The 17,529-nt window shown below is 43.6% G+C and overlaps 2 protein-coding genes and 1 long non-coding RNA gene across 5 annotated transcripts in view; 2 read left to right on the top strand and 1 right to left on the bottom strand.

The window, feature by feature from the left end:
- The first annotated feature begins 579 nt into the window (after positions 1 to 579).
- rmdn1 (regulator of microtubule dynamics 1) lies at positions 580 to 10,973 on the top strand. Of its 3 annotated transcripts, none has more exons than XM_023950409.1 (10): positions 580 to 1,149; positions 7,560 to 7,665; positions 7,753 to 7,837; positions 9,494 to 9,653; positions 9,754 to 9,843; positions 9,920 to 9,975; positions 10,049 to 10,136; positions 10,260 to 10,290; positions 10,387 to 10,520; positions 10,603 to 10,973. In XM_023950409.1, exons 1-10 carry the CDS (start codon positions 1,018 to 1,020, stop codon positions 10,642 to 10,644), a joined length of 924 nt encoding a protein of 307 aa, XP_023806177.1. In that variant the 5' UTR covers positions 580 to 1,017; the 3' UTR covers positions 10,645 to 10,973. The 3 variants fall into 3 exon arrangements, with proteins under 3 accessions (XP_023806177.1, XP_020568292.2, XP_020568293.1); XM_020712633.2 differs by lacking the exon at positions 580 to 1,149 and adding an exon at positions 1,183 to 2,272; XM_020712634.2 differs by lacking the exon at positions 580 to 1,149 and adding an exon at positions 2,297 to 3,063.
- Positions 10,974 to 11,919: 946 nt separating this feature from the next.
- Positions 11,920 to 17,529, bottom strand: part of wwp1 (WW domain containing E3 ubiquitin protein ligase 1) — a 39,780-nt gene continuing 34,170 nt past the window's right edge. Inside the window, exons 20-25 of the mRNA XM_023950410.1 lie at positions 15,319 to 15,459; positions 15,123 to 15,243; positions 14,472 to 14,576; positions 14,281 to 14,377; positions 14,113 to 14,185; positions 11,920 to 13,565 (exon numbers count right to left, since the gene is read on the bottom strand). Coding sequence (XP_023806178.1) covers positions 13,466 to 13,565; positions 14,113 to 14,185; positions 14,281 to 14,377; positions 14,472 to 14,576; positions 15,123 to 15,243; positions 15,319 to 15,459 — 637 coding nt within the window. The 3' untranslated portion in view covers positions 11,920 to 13,465. The remainder of the gene's footprint in view (positions 13,566 to 14,112; positions 14,186 to 14,280; positions 14,378 to 14,471; positions 14,577 to 15,122; positions 15,244 to 15,318; positions 15,460 to 17,529) is intronic.
- On the top strand, positions 14,205 to 16,085 carry LOC105356658. Its single transcript, XR_910759.3, has 3 exons — positions 14,205 to 14,461; positions 14,539 to 14,650; positions 15,145 to 16,085. It is a non-coding gene; the product is annotated as an uncharacterized LOC105356658 (long non-coding RNA).

Here is a 17,529-nt window from a genome sequence, read left to right on the forward strand (position 1 = left end):
TCGTGAAATCGATGGCATCTTACTTGCTATTTTTAAAAAATAGTAGTGAGTATGGTGTCCGAATTGCTTTTAAAATAGTCCCACACTATATAGTCTTTTAGTGGGTAGGGATTACGGTGGGAATTCGGACACAGTCATCATCAATAAAAACAAGTGATTCAGTGGCATTGGAAGTCATGTCTGCCCATACCATCACACTGACTCCACCATGTTTTACAGAAGGTGTTGTGTGCTTTAGATTCTTTTCCAAACTTTCTATTTGTTAATAAAGTTTTAAAAAAAAAACTCCCTTCTTCCCATCATTCAGGTACAGGTAGGCCTTAATCCCAGATCTTAAATCTGGAAAAACAGAAAATGCATAAAATGGTATTCATGGATAGAAGCCAAAAAAAATAAAGAAAGTAAGACAAAGAAAAAAGTTTAAAATATACTATCAGGATTGCCAGAAAGATCTTTTCATGCTACCAAAGTTTAACTTTAAATAAAACATTATTTAAAAAAAGTCGGAACTGTTAGATAACTTGTTTTCTAGTCGGTTGCATATTGATGTTGCAACACCTGCTGGTGTTGCTCATTCATGAAATCCAACTTTTGTTTTTGATACTTCTCAGAGACGGGTTATTTTTTTAAACACGTGTTTTTGAAAAACGATACGATAGAATAACTATCGTAAATGTAGAAAAATCATCATTCTCTCATTCTTTTTATTTCAAAGTTTCTGATGGCTAAAAACCACTTCCGGTTTATTGTTTGTGAACCTAGCTTGCTTTGGGTTCTTGAACGCGACTCAATTGCGCTCGTTTATCCAGTAAATAAACAGCAAAAATAGACTGATTTCTGACGCAGATCAGTTTTCTAGTCATTTATAAATCTCTGGGGTTTGGTTTTAGCGCGCTCCGCTGACGGCATGCGCATTCTGGCTGACGCAGAACTCGGCATAGGCGCTACTGTTGCGGTGACCGTGTTCGCTCCTTCCTAATACATTCAGTCGCCGGTTCATCATCCTCCTTCACAAAAATGGCTCGAAGATTTTTTTTGAGCGTGAGCAGCTCTCTACTGAAGATTAACCCCGCTGCGAAATGCACAGGACTCCGAGGAACGAAACGCCTCTATGGGACTACAACCCGGAGGATTGCGGACTCGTTGAATGTAAACACTTAATGAAATACCTGCAGAAAGGTTTAAAGCTCAAGATTCACTGGCATGTCGGGCCAGAACGGAGTGTATTTTTATAGTTTTTCATTTTTGGACATTTTTGTTTGGAATTGAGTTTTTGTTTATTTTAAATCCGCGTTTCAATACTTCGTATGTAGGTCAAAGGGTAGTGTAACCAACTTCCTGGATCTTTTATTTTGGGAGAGGTGTGTCCCTCCCGGGTTACCCTAGAGATCAGGGGGCGTGGCAAGTTCAGAGAGTTTTTGTAAATAGGGGGAGAAGAAGAAGAATAAAGGAGTGGTGAGCGCGTCCACTGAATGGCGGACCTGTTGTCCCGTGTCGTTTGTGACCACGGAGTGAATGATTGTTGAACCTCCCCCATCGCTCGGTTACACTGGTGGCAGCGGTGTTGGCAAGTTACTTAAAGTTTTCTGAACTCCGCTGGTGGCGTCATTCATTCATTCAGCTCCCATCTCCTGCTAACCTAGCTAGTGCAGCTCGAAAAGTTCCCGCCAGTAACATGTGGCGTGGAGACGAGGATCCCTTCAAGCCCAGCATGCACCGATTCGCCGATTCTCCCTTCCGTGATTTCAAAGTGGATCTGCCCGCCCCATTCACCGGCGACGGGAGCCAGGGGTTCCTTGGCTGGGTGAGACAACTGGAGGTTGCAGTCAGAGCCATGGTGGGTGACGGCGGTCGCGGCGACGAGGAGCTGGCCCGAATCCTCCCGACGCGTCTGAGCAAGTCTGCTTTCCTTTTGTGGGACAGCCTTCCCGATGTGATTAAATCTGATTACAATGCCGCCAAAGAGAGACTTGGCGCGGCGTTCGGACAGAGACAATTTATGGATCGCTTCAGAGCCAGCCTGTCTGCTCGGACCCGGGCTCCCGGTGAAACCTTGGAGGTTTACGCGGCTGATGTGCGCCGACTGGTTGCGGAGGCGTTCCCGGAGTACGAGTCAGCGGCGCAGAGAGTGGAAATATTCAGACGCTTCCTCGCGGGTCTGGATCCCGCTCTGAAAGCCAAGTGCCTTGAGCAGGGGGCCACGGACGTGGAAGAAGCCCTGATCATCGCTGAAAGATGCGAGAACGCCAGAGAAGCTCTACAGAGGGACTGTGTGAGTACTCACGGCGGCGCGCACGCGAAGGAGACAGGATTACCTGTGCAATCCGTGTCAGTCACAGACGGTCTTCAGAAAGTTTTGGACAGATTGACGGATGAGATGTGCAACATGAGAATGGAAATGAAGGAATTGCACAGTGAAAACAAAAGACTGAGGGAATATGTTTCGGAGAAGAGAGAACAGCGGCCCCGTTTTTCCCCGCGCGGCCGTTGTGCCTGCACTTGTGGAGAAAGGGGGTGTCAAGTGAGAGCACCCTGGGATGGATATCGCGGTCGCTCTCCGGACCGTGAGACTGCGCATTATTAAGGGGACCCCCACCCCGCCGGCCGGCAGCAAGGTTCAAGGGCGGCGTTCAGCCGCAGGCAGTCTGGAGATCGAAGCCCCAGCCCCGGATGGCGTGCTCCACGGGAAGGGGAGCACAGGGACCGCAGTGTGCGTTTCCTACCACCAGGCGGAGGAGCTGACAGCACCCAGCAGGGAAACTACCAGTAGCTGGTGTTGAGGCCCAGACGCCAGCTCCATCTGTCAGGGGCCCCTCCCATCAGGATTTTAACACACATGGGCTTGACTCTGAGTCAAATGAGAATCACCCCACCTCTTACATTAGAGGGGTGGTTGAGAATACAGAGGTCTCTATTTTAGTTGACTCAGGTGCCTCTGTGTCATTGATTAGCGCCGACTTTCGAATGTCTGTTCCTGCCCTACGGAGCCGACCCCTCAGGAAGAACTATGTTGAATCACGCGCAGTAAACGGACAGATGCTGGACACCTTAGGCACCATCACAGTGAGTTTTCGCTTAGGCCCCACCTGTTGGCAGCACACCTTCTTTGTACTGCGCGAGTCCACACAGGCCGTGTTGCTGGGTTTGGATTTCTTGACTAAAAACCATGCATTGCTAGATCTGGGCCGTGGGGTGCTCCAATTATGGGATGTCAGCATTCCCCTGCTGCGAGGGGGAGAATTAGCTCCTATATGTTGCAATGTGTCAGTGGCTGAAAGCAGGTCAATTCCACCCCTGAGTGAGGCTTTGGTTCCTGTAACTGTGTCTTTGGTGGCAGGTGCAGACCTGTTGAATCGGGATTTTGAGGGCTATCTTGAGCCTAATGTGCCTGACACAACCGGACTGGTGGTGGCTCATGCGGTGACAACAGTTAGAGACAGAGTCACTGTGGCCCGGGTCCTTAATCCTAAGGGGACAGCAATGGAACTGAAACAGGGACTACATTTGGGTGAGCTATACCCACTAGATGTAGTTGACGTTACACCATCTCTCTCCTCCCCTGATGTGAACACTATCCAGGTCCGACCCCCAGCCCTGCCTGTCACCCTAGAGGAGTCCCCTATTAGTGAGCAGCAGAAAAGAGAATTGTCTGCGCTACTAGAGAGGTTTTGTACTGTTTTCAGCGCACCTGATAAACCTACAGGCAGGTGCACACTGGTTAAACATCGCATCCAGACAGGCAACCACCCCCCCGTTAAACAACGAGCATACAGGGCTTCTCCAGGTAAACAGCTGGAGATAGAACGTCAGGTGGCTGGGTTGCTGGCAGATGGGCTAGTGGAGGAGAGTTGCAGCCCATGGGCATCTCCAGTGGTACTCGTTAGAAAAAAAGGAGGGCAGTGGAGATTTTGTGTTGATTATCGCCGCCTCAATTCGGTGACAATCAAAGACTCGCACCCTCTACCTCGAGTTGAGGATAGCCTTGACGCTCTGGCTGGTTCGTCCTGGTTTACTACACTGGACTTTTCAAACGGCTACTGGCAGGTTGAGGTGGCCGAGGAGGACAGGGAAAAGACGGCCTTCACGACAGGCAGGGGCCTCTATCAGTGGAGAGCCATGCCCATGGGCCTGACCAATTCACCGGCCACCTTTCAGCGCATGATGGAACTGGTGCTGAGGGGTCTGCCCTGGCACATCTGCATGGTATATCTAGATGACATATTGATTTACAGCCGTACGTTTGAAGACCACCTGCAACACCTGAACGAGGTTCTATCTAGAATACAGGGGGCAGGTCTGAGACTGAACCCCAAGAAATGTCACTTTGCCAGAAACCACGTGGTTTTCCTGGGCCATCTGGTCTCTCAAAATGGCCTCCAGCCGGATCCTCGCAACACAGACAAGGTAAAGAACTGGCCGACGCCTCGCACTCCCTCAGAGGTGAGAGCTTTTGTCGGTTTGTGTTCTTATTACAGGCGGTTTGTCCGAAACTTTTCTGAGTATGCGGCTCCACTGAATAGATTGGCTGGCAAGAATGTTACATTTGACTGGACGCCTGAGTGTGAGGCTGCTTTCACGTATTTGAAACAGGTGCTTACATCTGCACCTGTAGTGACATTACCCAACTTTACATTGCCATTCAAAATCTACACGGATGCATCTAAGAACTCCGTGGGTTCGGTGCTGGCACAGGTAGTGGATGGACTTGAACGAGTGGTAGCCTATGCCAGCCAGGCCCTCACAGCTGCCCAGAAAAGGTGGTCCACCTTTGATAGGGAGCTCTGGGCTGTGGTGTGGGCAGTCCGAGAGTTCAAACATTATGTTGGTCTCTCGGAATTTACTATCGTCACGGACCACCGCCCCCTACTGGGCCTCAGGAAAATGGCACTGGATCATGACCCTTCAGGAAAAAGAGGCAGATGGGTTTTGGAACTAGATCCCTTCAACTGGACCATGGTTCACAAAGATGGTCTCAGTCACAGGAATGCAGACGCATTGTCCCGTCGACCAGTGACTGTGGATCCTGTCATCCATGCACCGGCTCCTACAGGAGTGTTCGCTGCCTGTTTGCAGCAGTCCACTTATTCACTATGTCATAGTAATGCTGAGATGCAGTCACATCAAAAAGAGGATGCAGACATTTGCGCTGTTGTAGCCTGGCTGGAGCGGGGAAAATCCAGACCACCTCGCCGAGTTATGAGGGGCTCCTCTCTCAGCCTACGAAAATTGTGGGCTGAGTTTAACCGCCTATCAGTGGTGGACGGATTGCTGTGTCGGACTGTGACATCTTTTCCCTCGGGTTCCAAACAGGTGCAGGTGGTGGTTCCTTCAGCGCTGGTGCCTGACATTTTGGGTCAACTCCATGGGGGCCCGGTTGCAGCTCACTTCTCTGCTGAGAGGGTCTGGGAACAGGCCAGACAGAGTTATTACTGGCCTGGCATGCTTAAAGACATCAGACAGTGGTGTGAGCAGTGTAGGGCCTGCCAGACACGCAGATCCCCGGTTCCAAAAGCCAAGGCGCCCATGGGAGGGTCTCCAGTCAGTCGTCCATTACAGCGGGTGGCAGCAGATATCCTGGAGCTGCCTCTAACGTCTCGGGGCCACCGGTATGTTTTGGTAGTGGAGGATTACTTCACAAAATTTGTGAATGTGTATGCTCTGCCCAACCAGACTGCAGAGACAGTTGCCCGCTGTCTTTTTGAGGACTATGTGCTGGTGCACGGGGTCCCTGAGGTGCTGCACAGCGACCAGGGTCGGCAGTTTGAAGCAGAGGTGATTCAGAACCTCTGCCGGTTGCTTGGCATTGCTAAGACGCGTACTGCGGCCTACAACCCGAAATCAGATGGCATGGTAGAGCGACATAACCGGACCCTAATTGACCAGCTGGCCAAGATGTTGTTGTCCCATGGGGGAGAATGGGATGACCATTTGAAATCTGTTGCTTTTGCTTACAACACCTCCAAGCACTCCAGCACACGGTTTACTCCCTTTTATCTTATGCACGGGCGTGAAGCCCGGACCCCGGCAGAGGTTCTCATTCCTAGTGGGGTTGGTGGCATTGGGAGTGCAGCCACGCTGCCTTTATACGCGTCGTCTCTTGTGGAGCGGCTGGAGATTGCTTTCAGTGCAGCGAGGGTTAATGCAGCAGAGGCACAGGAGAAACAGAAACTGTACCATGATGAGAACTCTCACCACAAGGGCTTTACAGAGGGTGCTCTGGTCTGGCTTAATAACCCAACAGAGGGCCGCACAAAACTAGCACCGCACTGGAAAGGTCCCTATCGTGTGGATCAGGTTCTGGCTTCAGGTGCAGAGGCCGCTTTGACATATCGCATTGTCAACCCCCTGGATATGTCTGAGCGGGCCCAGGTTGTTCATCATGACAGGTTAAAACGTTACACTCTTCCCCTGCCTGCTGGTTCCCCAAACGACAGTAGGTCCACTCCACCATCATCCTCTCCTTCGGCGGGTACTTCATTGGACCCCCCAGATAATGGTGATCCACCCCAACAGGGTCAGAGGGACGCGTTTGGGACAGCCCCTGCACACTCCCGCAGTGGCAGAATGGTGCGTGCTCCAACACGTTATCAGGACTTTATTAGGATGTAACGATACAGGGTAATGTCACAGTGACATTTTTGTTGGTGTTGTGTGGAGACTGTCATATGTTGTTGTGTTTTCCTTCCTTGAAAGATTCTGTTGAATAATATGCTGTTGGTTGGCAGGCAATGTTGTATTATTATTCAGATTTTTTTTATTTTTTTCCTCTCCCTCCTGTGGTGGGATATTTGCCGGTGGGTTCTGTAAACTCATGTTGTTCCTGTTTGGATGACTTTTGTTGACGCCATATTGGGTCTCGAATGTTTATTTCTTAATTCATTTATTTTATTTTATTTTTTTTGCAATCCCCGGCCTGTTGCATTTCCTGTAGAAATTGTAGAAATGAGGACATTTCTTTTGAAAGGGTGGACGTATGTAACCAACTTCCTGGATCTTTTATTTTGGGAGAGGTGTGTCCCTCCCGGGTTACCCTAGAGATCAGGGGGCGTGGCAAGTTCAGAGAGTTTTTGTAAATAGGGGGAGAAGAAGAAGAATAAAGGAGTGGTGAGCGCGTCCACTGAATGGCGGACCTGTTGTCCCGTGTCGTTTGTGACCACGGAGTGAATGATTGTTGAACCTCCCCCATCGCTCGGTTACAGTAGCATAGTCCACAGTTGACAGACGAGCTCGACTGTGACGTCACTTTGTGTTACTAAAAAGGGGCGGAGTCAGAATTAATTAGATTTTCGATTACAAAACGGACAAAAAACATTTCAGAAAATCCCAGTAATTTCTTTTTATAGTGAAAATTTGTCTTCTGATTGAATTTTTTATTCTAAGAATGAATGATTTTAATGATGAAAACTGCACTTAAATCAGTCTAAAACTAGTTATGAAAAACATTTTAAATGAATAAACGTAATTGTAGATCTTTTGTTCAATGATTGATGGAGATTAGTTGGAGTGACCTTAGCTAACCCTGCCTCTGTCACATCTGTTTTCCCCTGTGTTTGGCTCAGAATGGACGTGCTGCCCTCCTCCTCGGCCTCCCCGTGCTCTCCGCTCTCAGTTATGAAGCTTTTTGCAGGTTTCACGCCTCTGCTCTCGTCTGCGCTTTAGAGAAAGGTACACAGCAGCTGGTGCTGAAGGAAACCCTTTATTAAAAACATACATGTCCCTAAGAAACGTAATCTTTGACTTCTGTTGGTGCAGATGAGATTTTGGAGCAGGCGGACTACCTATACAGCTGTGCAGAGACAGAGAAGCTCTATGAGCTGCTGGTGAAGTACAAAGACAGGTAAGCAAACCCCACCTTTACACCACCCTCATTCTGGGTTACAGAAAGACACTCTTAGTTATTAATTCTGCACAACAGTTCTTTTCCCTCCATCCACTGAATTTAGGTTTCAATTATTTTCTAGGAGGTTATTAAAAAGTTCTAGGAAGTTTGCGCTATTGCTTAGTTTTTAAGATTAAAAAATGTTTGAGCTAAACTTTAAAAGAGTTGGTTTAAAAGCTTTGAAAAAGACTCCAAAATAAAAGTACCTCTACCTTGTTCAGTATCCCTCTAATGTGACGTTTGATGAAAATATGCATATGCAAAATTATCTTAATTTAGCATCTCTATGATTCAAAAACAGAAGTGAATTTTTTTTATTCATTGCTGGAAATAAATTGAGGTGTCAAGGGGTGAAATTATTACGATCAAATAAATGTGCAGATTAAATTTGGTGAGGAGAAAATACCTCCACTGAGTTTTCATGAAAATAAAGGGAAATGCACCAAAAACGTTTTTAACTCCACACTTTTTTAGGTGTAGTTTTGGAGTAAAATCTGACTTTTTAACATGCGAGTTGATGGGAAATGTCTCCCCCCAGTCTTTTGGAGGAACTGCAACACCTGGTCCCACCTGGTTTTTTGTCAAATTAGTGAACCGAGCACAGGGGTTTGAGTCCCTCCTATGCTTTTTAACAGGAAAACTGAAGCCTAAAGTGGGCGGGGCATATTCAACATCCCGGGCCAAAGGGCAACCTAAACTGCTATGAGTTCACCTGACTGCCAATACAAAACAGAATTTAGAGCTAATAAAATAAAAAAGAGGTTTACAAAAATCTTTCTTCACAGTTTTATGAAGAAAAAAAGGAAAAAAAATCAATACTGACATCAGGCGTTAAATGTCTTTTTCCTGTGGTCTAGATTGAGACTTTCTAACAAAGACGTTAAAGAAGAGATGCTCCCTTTAGACATCAGCTCTTTGAGGAACTAGAACATTTGGTGGCATCATGCTGCTTTTTAAACTCTGAAGGTTGGGGTTTTGGTCTGACTGAAGCCACAAAATTGTTTAAAGGCCACAGCGATGACAGTCGTGTTTTCTGTGTTTTTAACATGTTCTTGTAGCATTCTTCTGAGGATGGAGGACATGTGTTATGAAAATTAAGCTCAAGATAGCATTTCTAAGTATTTCTTTATTCTAATCACGGTGAATCAGGAAGAAATGACGTAGAAAAAGCTTGTTGTGAGGTAGAAACTACATTTGGGCTGAAGTCTCCCTGCTCTCCTCCATTCTGATGCGTCCACTTGGCTAAAAACAGCATCATGATAATTTAAAGACCAATGGGAACTCTTTGACAACAGATCAAAAGATGATCAATCCGTTTAAAATCTTAGGCCTTTTGCAATCATTTTTTTTTTCTGTGAAATGTTCTACTTTAGTCTGGAGTAGCTCTAACAGGAGCTGCTTGATACAGGAGCTGCATAGCAAGAATATAAACTGTGATGACTCTAAAACTCTTTCCACAAATTTTATCCATGGTAAGAAATTGTTTCCCATTTTTATTATCCCCCTTTTATTTTAAAATTCTATAAAGCACTTTAAAAATATAGATTTTAATTTGTGACACGGCCGCCAGGGGTCACTAAAGTCCCAGTTGTTGTCCGCTTGTGTTTCTCACAGCGATGAGGCGGAGTTCCTGTGGAGGCTGGCCCGGGCGTCCCGGGAACTGTCCTTCCTCCCGGACACTGACCCCCAGCGTAAGACGCAGCTGACATCCGAGGCCTTTGAGTTTGTAAAGAGGGCCCTGGAAAGAGACGACACCAACTTTGCAGTACACAAAGTAAGAGGTGGAGGGGGCCACCAGGCCAAGCTGTCCCACTTTGTGAGTGGACATCTGTCCTCTGTTGACATAATGAGGTGTTTTTTGTGCTCCAACACAGTGGTACGCTATTTGCCTGAGTGACATTGGGGAGAGTCAAGGGGTCAAGGCTAAAATTGGGAATTCGTTCATCATCAGGGAGCATCTGGAGGTGAGACGCTTTCAGGAACCGTGCAGTGATATTGACACATTTTTGGACTGAGATGTTTTTGTTGTTTTTTTTAAAGAAAGCCATCCAGCTGAATCCCAAAGATCCCACCTCCCTGCACATTTTAGGTTACTGGTAAGTCTGTTTTTGATTTTTGTCTCACAAAGAGGGAGCCTCCAGATTTAAGGCTTGCTCTTCTTTCCCGGAGGTGTTTTGCTTTCGCTGAGCTGCCGTGGTATCAGCGCAAAGTAGCTGCTGTGATCTTCGAATCCCCTCCCACATCCACATTTGAGGAGGTGAGGACCTCCTCCCACAACATCACCACTTTAAAACATGGGAGCTGTGTCCCCGTCATTGATTGAAGGAGTTCAATTCACTATAGATGCCAACTTGAAGCAGTCTTTGTCCTGTTCTTTCAGGCTTTGGAGTTTTTTCTGAAAGCTGAAGAAGGTAAGACCCCCCCCCCCCCCCACACCATTTAACTTCATCTCCTGCTCACTTCCGCTGGGATTCTCCGGAGAAGAACTAGTTTTAAATTCTTCCCAGTTGATCCAAACTTCTACAGCAAAAACCTGCTGATGCTGGGGAAGACCTACATGGCCATGAAAGACGATCAGAACGCGCTGCTCTGGCTGACCAAAGCCAAAGACTACCCCGCCCACACGCCAGAGGACAAACAGGTGCACACAGTCCCCGTTGGGTTTCTTGTGGGCGGCGCCGCTCCGCCCCCCCAGAGGATTTATCTCCGTATGTGTTCTGCAGGTCCATAAGGAAGCTGAGGAGCTCCTGAAGAAGCTTGGATGAAGCTCATCTGAGTGGAGCATGAGGCCTTCCGGACTGTAAACATTAATGAATGATTTTAGAAGTTATGCACGTGTGACCTTTATGCCTTAATAGGAAATAGCCCTCCCTGTAAGTTTATCCAATTTGTTCTTAGAATAAAGAAATCGAGAATTACTTTAGCTAAAATAGTACAACCAGATTAGTCTTCTTTTATCTATTTGGCCATGATTGAAAAATGACAGATTCTAACTGGTTTTCCACTGAAGATGGAGTCTTTAAAAGCAACCCAATATAGATATTGATCTTATTATAATAATCTGATTTGTTAATTAAAAAAACTCCATATCAGAGCCCAGCATCATCATTTGATCTACTCTCAAAGTGTTCCCAGTGGTCTCTTTATTACAGTTATGAGACAGGACATAGTTTCTGCAGAGCGGCAGTAGTTAATTAGAAATTCACCCCCCCCCCCCATCATTCAAAGGTTTTTTTTCCTCCTTTTTTTAACAATTTGATTAAAGAAAGAAGTAAAAATATAATTTTTAGGGTGAAATTTCTTCATATATGTTCTCTATCACCGGAGAAATGCCACAAAACATGTTAATAACACCAAAAACACAACTTTCATCAGAGTGGGTCAAACAGATTTAAATGTTTTGATTTGTAAACACGATCTGGGATTCTTTTTAAAGCAAAATTAGTAAAAAAAAAAAAACTATACAAACAAAAAATGGGATTTTGAACATTTTAAAAGGCCAGTATGTTTATATAGATTTAATGTTTTAATTTAATTTTTTTGTAAATCTCAAATACATTTAGGTGCTTCCTATTCAACCAAAATGAAAACATTAGTAACATAGCAGGAAAGCAATTAAATGGAAGTTTTAGAGTTGCAGTCCAGTTTAGAGCTTTCATATCTGTGCCTTTATTTATGTGAAAATATAAACGAAATCATTTGGATTTTAACATGTTTTCACAAGGTTCATCAATTAAATTGTTTTTCTGAGCTGCAAATTTAAGGAACCAACATAAAATTTTCAAAAGGAAATATCGGAAAAATTTCAGGGAAATCTTTCAGGAAAATGGAAATTCTGCTTTGTTAATTTTTATGAAATGTTTTTTCTGTAATGGCATAAAATGCTTGAACTGGAATTGTTTTATTATAAATGACTTATAAACTCATCTTAGAGCAGAAACAGCAACATTTGTAGTACAGAGTAACTTTTTTTTTAATCTTTACAGAAAAACCACAAATGAGTGAACTCTACACTTGTGTAACACAAAGACAGCACAGCCTGTGAGGGATTTTCTTTTATTATTAATATCTATCTCATAAATCCATCTCTCCCCATTAAAAATGGGTGAAAGCAGATTAAAAATGAATCTTCTATACACATCGTCTCCAGTAAAGGGGCATTCTGTACAGAGTAGTTGGTGTTTACAGTGTGTATCTACACGTGATATGTTACAGGTCTGATGCGTTCAGGCGCTTCCATACAACAGCGTCCGTTTTACCGACTGCAGTGAAGGCCACCTGAAACCGTCCAACTGTTTCTGATAAGAACAAAAGGCATCACAGATTTCCATCCGTGGTGGAAATCTGTGTGGTATTAGTTATACTATGTCATTACTTCATGTATTGTCGTCTCCATACGATGAGTAATTCACAAACACGGTTGACTTTTTTTTTTTGGATGGTAAGGAAGCACAGATGTTTTTTTTAAAGGTTCCTCTGTGCCGTTGCTCCTCCACTCGGTTAGCCGCACGCGTTAGCTTCACGGAGTTTTCAGTTATAGACCGGCAAAAGGACTGAATCCTGATGACTGCTGGGAAGGAGACTACATCAAGGAGATCATCTTTGGTAGGTTTGCATTCTGCTCAGATCCAAGTCTTGGAATTTGGAGCTAACTTTTGTTTTTGTTAGCAGGAATATTTTCAACATTCGAAAAAAGACTTCCCCATGTTGTGAAGTGAGAACTTTCTTTCAGAATGACTTTAATGCTCTGGAGACAATCTGCAGTTGAAAACAAGAGAACCAAAGGTTGACCGAGCATTCTAACTCAATCTTATTTTTTTTTATTGAGGGGGGGGTCCATTCTTGAGGTACCAGCCAGGAGCCCTTTCGCTCTGGTTGCGTCACAGTGTGCAAGCAGGCAGCAGATGTCCAGAACCTCCAGCATGGAGAGAGCCTTCCAGTCCCCAGATCCGAACTCGGTTCTGTGCACCAAACGTCGGGAGAACCGGGCTCTGAGCTTAGAATCAGGAGAACCTGAACCTTCCGGCGCTCCATGCTGGATGTTATAGCAAGCGCTTGTGGTGGTCGAGGGGGTTCACAGCAGTCTTTCAATCGTTTGGGGGCAGCATGCAACAACTGCAAAAATGATTATGGGTCCAACATGAAAAAAAAAAAAAAAAAAGATTGAGGCACCAGATCCTAAAATCTAAATGTAGGCCTAAAGGAGCTCTATAGAACTAGAGCTTTAAAAGAAGATTGTGCTTCAACTATAAAACTCTTTCAGAAACACTTTGTCTCTTTAAAAGCCAGGCAGCGGCCAGGAGAACTTCAAAATAAAACTAAATCTGATTTCTGTTTTTAGATAGAAGAGCACAATTCTAAAATGTTTGCATATTTTCAATGAGGGGAAGGGGGGGGGGGTTATTTGATATATTAGGAAAGGGGAATGGGACTGTGGCAAAAACTGTGCAGCAAATTAGGATTTGGTTTTACATGACAAAATAGCTTATGTACATTGTAGTTATTTTGTGCAATTTTTTGTTTGTTTTTTTGTTTTGTTGCCTGGATAAACAACAACGGCGGATCAACAGAGGCGGCGTGACGCTTCTATTCCTGACCAAAACCTTCGGTTTCCTCGATGGCAAACAGCAGCTTCTCCTTCAGCTGCTCGTAGCTTTTGTAGGGCGGCAAATCCAGACGGTTAAAACTGAAAAGACACAAAAAAAAACAAGTCAATATTTAACGATCAATATTACTCCGTTACCCTTTAGCCAGCGAGACCTAAGCACCCCACGCTCTTTGACTAAACAGTAACTATTCAACCGCTTTTTGCAATTAAAAAAAGAATGAGCTGATCCTGACGCAGACAAAAAGTGCGGCTCTGCACGGATATTCCACACACATTAACAACGCTAACATTAACACACATTAACAACGCTAACATTAACACACATTAACAACGCTAACATTAACACACATTAACAACGCAAATCTGCTGTTCTCCGCCACAAAAATCAGCTGGAATTCGGTTAATAGCTTCAACGGTGGAAAAGTTATGGTAGTTGGAAGAATGTCTGCCATACAGTCGTTAAAAAAATTAAATTCAAACCGAGGCACAAACTAAGACAAAAAATAAAAAAGTGTTTTTTTAATTACCTTTTTGTAGCAAAAAGATATGTATATATATATCACAAAATCTATCTATTAATATTTTAATTGTTTATAATAGTTAAGAAACCTCTGTGAGAACTCACCATGTGTGACTCCGGGGGAGCCACGTGTCTTTTCCCACTTTCTCAATGCAGAATTTCTGAGGCCCGTTGCTTCCTGCATTCCAAAACAAGACAGGCCTGTAAAGCTGCTGAAGACGACAACAGAACACGACAACAGTGACGACAAGCCGGCTGTCTGATCGCACTGACCCATCAGTTCAGCAAAGCCGCCCAGAGGAAGCCGGCAGGTTCCAGTCACAAACTGCATGAGGCGCAGTCGCACCTCATTATCCACCTCCTTCACCAGCTGAAAGCAGAAGATGGACGGAAAACAGGACTTCAAAAACACACACACACACACACATACAAGCCTTCAAAGGTGTGTGAACAGGTGAGCGTACCTGCCAAAACCAGATGATCTGCTTGCTGTTTCTGGTGTAGTGACGGTACACCGTGTTTCTCTGCCAGTCCTGCAGGTCCACCTCCTGCATCCCACACAGCATCACCTGCAGCGAGCAAACACATCCAGGAGGAGAGGAAACGTCTTTGATGATCCTCCACAGTTTATGGCAAATAGAATGTAAACAAGAAAATCCAGAAAAATACATTTCTAAGCTATACAGTGTTCCCTCAATGATGATGCGTGTTTTTTCAGTGCTATTTTGTATGCTTTTGTAAAGAACGTACAACATGTTTTCCAGCATGTTCTGCGTTGGCTGCAGACCGTGTCAATGTCTTCTCCTGTACAGAATGAAGTCACTTTGCCACAATTACATAAGTCTTCTATCGCCAATAGATCTTCGTTTTCATAGCATAATTCTGTATTTAATTTTGAGTTTAAACTAGAGAGAAAAGTGTGAAAATGTTTAAGTGTTTAAGAAAGGTAGGGGAAGTTTTACAGCCTTAAAACATCTATGACCATTGAAAAGAATCTAGTTGTCCAAGTTTCACCCATTGGGAGTTTTTTTTAGAACGTAACTCGCGTGATAAATAAACGAGGGAACACTGTAAAGCCACTTGTATTGCTGTGAGTTAATCTTGACAAACCTAACCTCTAACTCCTTCTCATCAAAGTACTGGAGCCACTGAAGTGGAACCACCTCGTTAAAGCCGTCCAGGAAGGCTTTGGTCTGACCTTCAACCCCGCGGGAGAACCTCCACTCTGCCATTTGACTGCAGAGACACACCAAACCACATTCAGACTCCAAACTCATCTTCAGCTGTTAGGTCTTGGACCATGAACCAAACCTGATGTACTCCTCCTTGTTCTCCTCAGTCACTTGGATGTTGGCGCCGTCAGGTTTGAGGTCGTGAGACGTGATCTTCCCCAAGATCTCCATGTCGACTGAGAAAAACATCTCCAGCCCACATTCCTCAATGTTGTTGTCCCTGAAAGACGATGACATTTCGTTTCTTATACGCACTGGTGAACAGAAATCAGTAGATCCTCTGCATCCAGGTTTAATAGCACTTTTCCTGTTTCCAACATGTGGTATTCCTATTGATCTTTAATGGAGAACGTGCTGTGCAGAGTGAACTAACACTGTTGTGAGCAAAAACATTCCAAATCCCCCAACGTATCAGAACTGATACCATCTTTATTTCGTTAAAAAATTAGATTGCAATATTTTATATGGATTTCATCAAAGAGTTTCAAAAACATCTCAACTACTAAACACCTGAATTTTCTGTCAATTCTTTGATGTAGTAAATTAAAATGATAAACTGGTGAGACGTTTAGATTTTACTGTAGTCTTATGAATTACTGTGGAATGATTAGCACGTCAACACAAACTCAGACCACTTTGACAAAGTGCTGATGAGCAAACATGAAAAAAACTCAACATGTCAGATAAAAATTCAAAGTTTTAGGATCATGAAAATGTTCCCAAACATACAGTATTTTCATTTTGTATTTTCTTCTAGAGCCGTGTTTTTCAACCTCTTTTGAGCCAAGGCACTCTTTATCCTGCGGCACACCAGCATCCAAAGATTGAATAAAAGAGAAACTCATAGTCTGGTTTGATGTACAGCCCCTTCACAATGTTTTTTCTAAAAGATGTAATAAAAGTTAAGTTAGTTTTCCATAACAATTTTCAACTAAATTATTTGAAATTTTACCCTGTTAGTTGTTTTTCCCCTTCAGTTTATTAACATGCAATTTTTTGTAACATCACAAAAAAACAAATATATTCTTTCTAAAAACAGATGTATTGTTTTATATTTATTTTAATGTTAGTGCAAAAGCAACTATAAATTTTTGAACCATGATATGATCACAATATGTTTGATACATTTTACACAAAAAGACTAACATATTGATGTTTTCTATAGCTACACAAAAAGTGAACATGTTGAAGATTTTATTAGTTTTTCTTTTGTCTTAATTAAAGATAAAGTCTTTAAAGACTATAACTAAAATGTTTTATATCTTTTTAGATGATTAAATTGTTTGAATTTAGTTTAATTGCGTCTGTTGGCCACTTCACCTTAATCCTGTTTCTTAAATGTTGTTATTACTTCTTAAGTTTAACATATAAAATAATCCAGATGTTATTAGAAAAGTGTTTCAGTCAGAAAGATGACTTGGACCAAACTCTGGGATGTTTGGCTGTTAATAAACACAAACCTTGAAGGAGAACTAAACTGTTGACCTCTGAGTTCATAAAGATTCAAAAACCGGTTGATGTGTGTTTGTTGTGGTCTCTAGAGGTTTAACAGTGAAAACTCATTGTACGGTAAGACGCTGGCACTTTAATCCAATGCATCATGGGAGACGTAGTACGAAAACTGCCGCAGATCGCTTCTCTGAGCTTTATTGTTTTGTTCACTTGTTCCACGGTCTGAAACCGGATTCTGTGGAAAGCTACACCGCTAAAGACAAGCTTTAGCTGGCATTTTTGTTAGAACTGAGAGACTTTATCAGCAGAATCAGAACAAGGAAGTGAAGACTTTAACCACTTCTGATTGGTCAGACTGATGACGTGTGATTAAGCCTTTAAGAATGATTGGTGGAGACAGTTAAAGGGGCGGGACTTTTCAGAAAACAGAGCTAAAGCTGCGGCTAAATCGCGGTACCGTCATTCTTATCAAAATGTCCTTAAACAAATCAAATAAATACAAAGAAAAAAGTATTTTATGATCTTTCATATTCCTAACTAATCAGTGGTTTTTTTAGGGCCTGTTTGGATGAACAAAGAGCTGATATCCTGGAGATGGGAAATGTTTTTAGATCAGTGAAAATGGGTAATTTCCCACGGCACACCTGACCATCTCCCACAGCACACTGCTTGAAAAACACTGATCTAAAGGATCAAATTTGGTCTATGATGGAAAATGTTGCCATTTATTTTGAAATATAGGTCAAATATAACCTCTTTTCATAAATTACATGAACTCCTCCTAATTCAGAATTGACATAAATGTTATGTTCTGTGGTTTTGTTCTACAAACGTAAAG

Source organism: Oryzias latipes, chromosome 20, assembly GCF_002234675.1.
Source record: "Oryzias latipes chromosome 20, ASM223467v1".
NCBI lineage: Eukaryota > Metazoa > Chordata > Actinopteri > Beloniformes > Adrianichthyidae > Oryzias > Oryzias latipes.

Excerpts from the sequence above, each read along its gene's own strand:
- rmdn1 (XM_020712633.2), top strand. The coding sequence starts at position 1,676 with ATGTGGCGTGGAGACGAGGATCCCTTCAAGCCCAGCATGCACCGATTC. Across the intron at positions 10,291-10,386 it reads TTTTCTGAAAGCTGAAGAAG|TTGATCCAAACTTCTACAGC; the intron begins GTAAGACCCCCC and ends AATTCTTCCCAG. Across the intron at positions 10,521-10,602 it reads ACACGCCAGAGGACAAACAG|GTCCATAAGGAAGCTGAGGA; the intron begins GTGCACACAGTC and ends TGTGTTCTGCAG.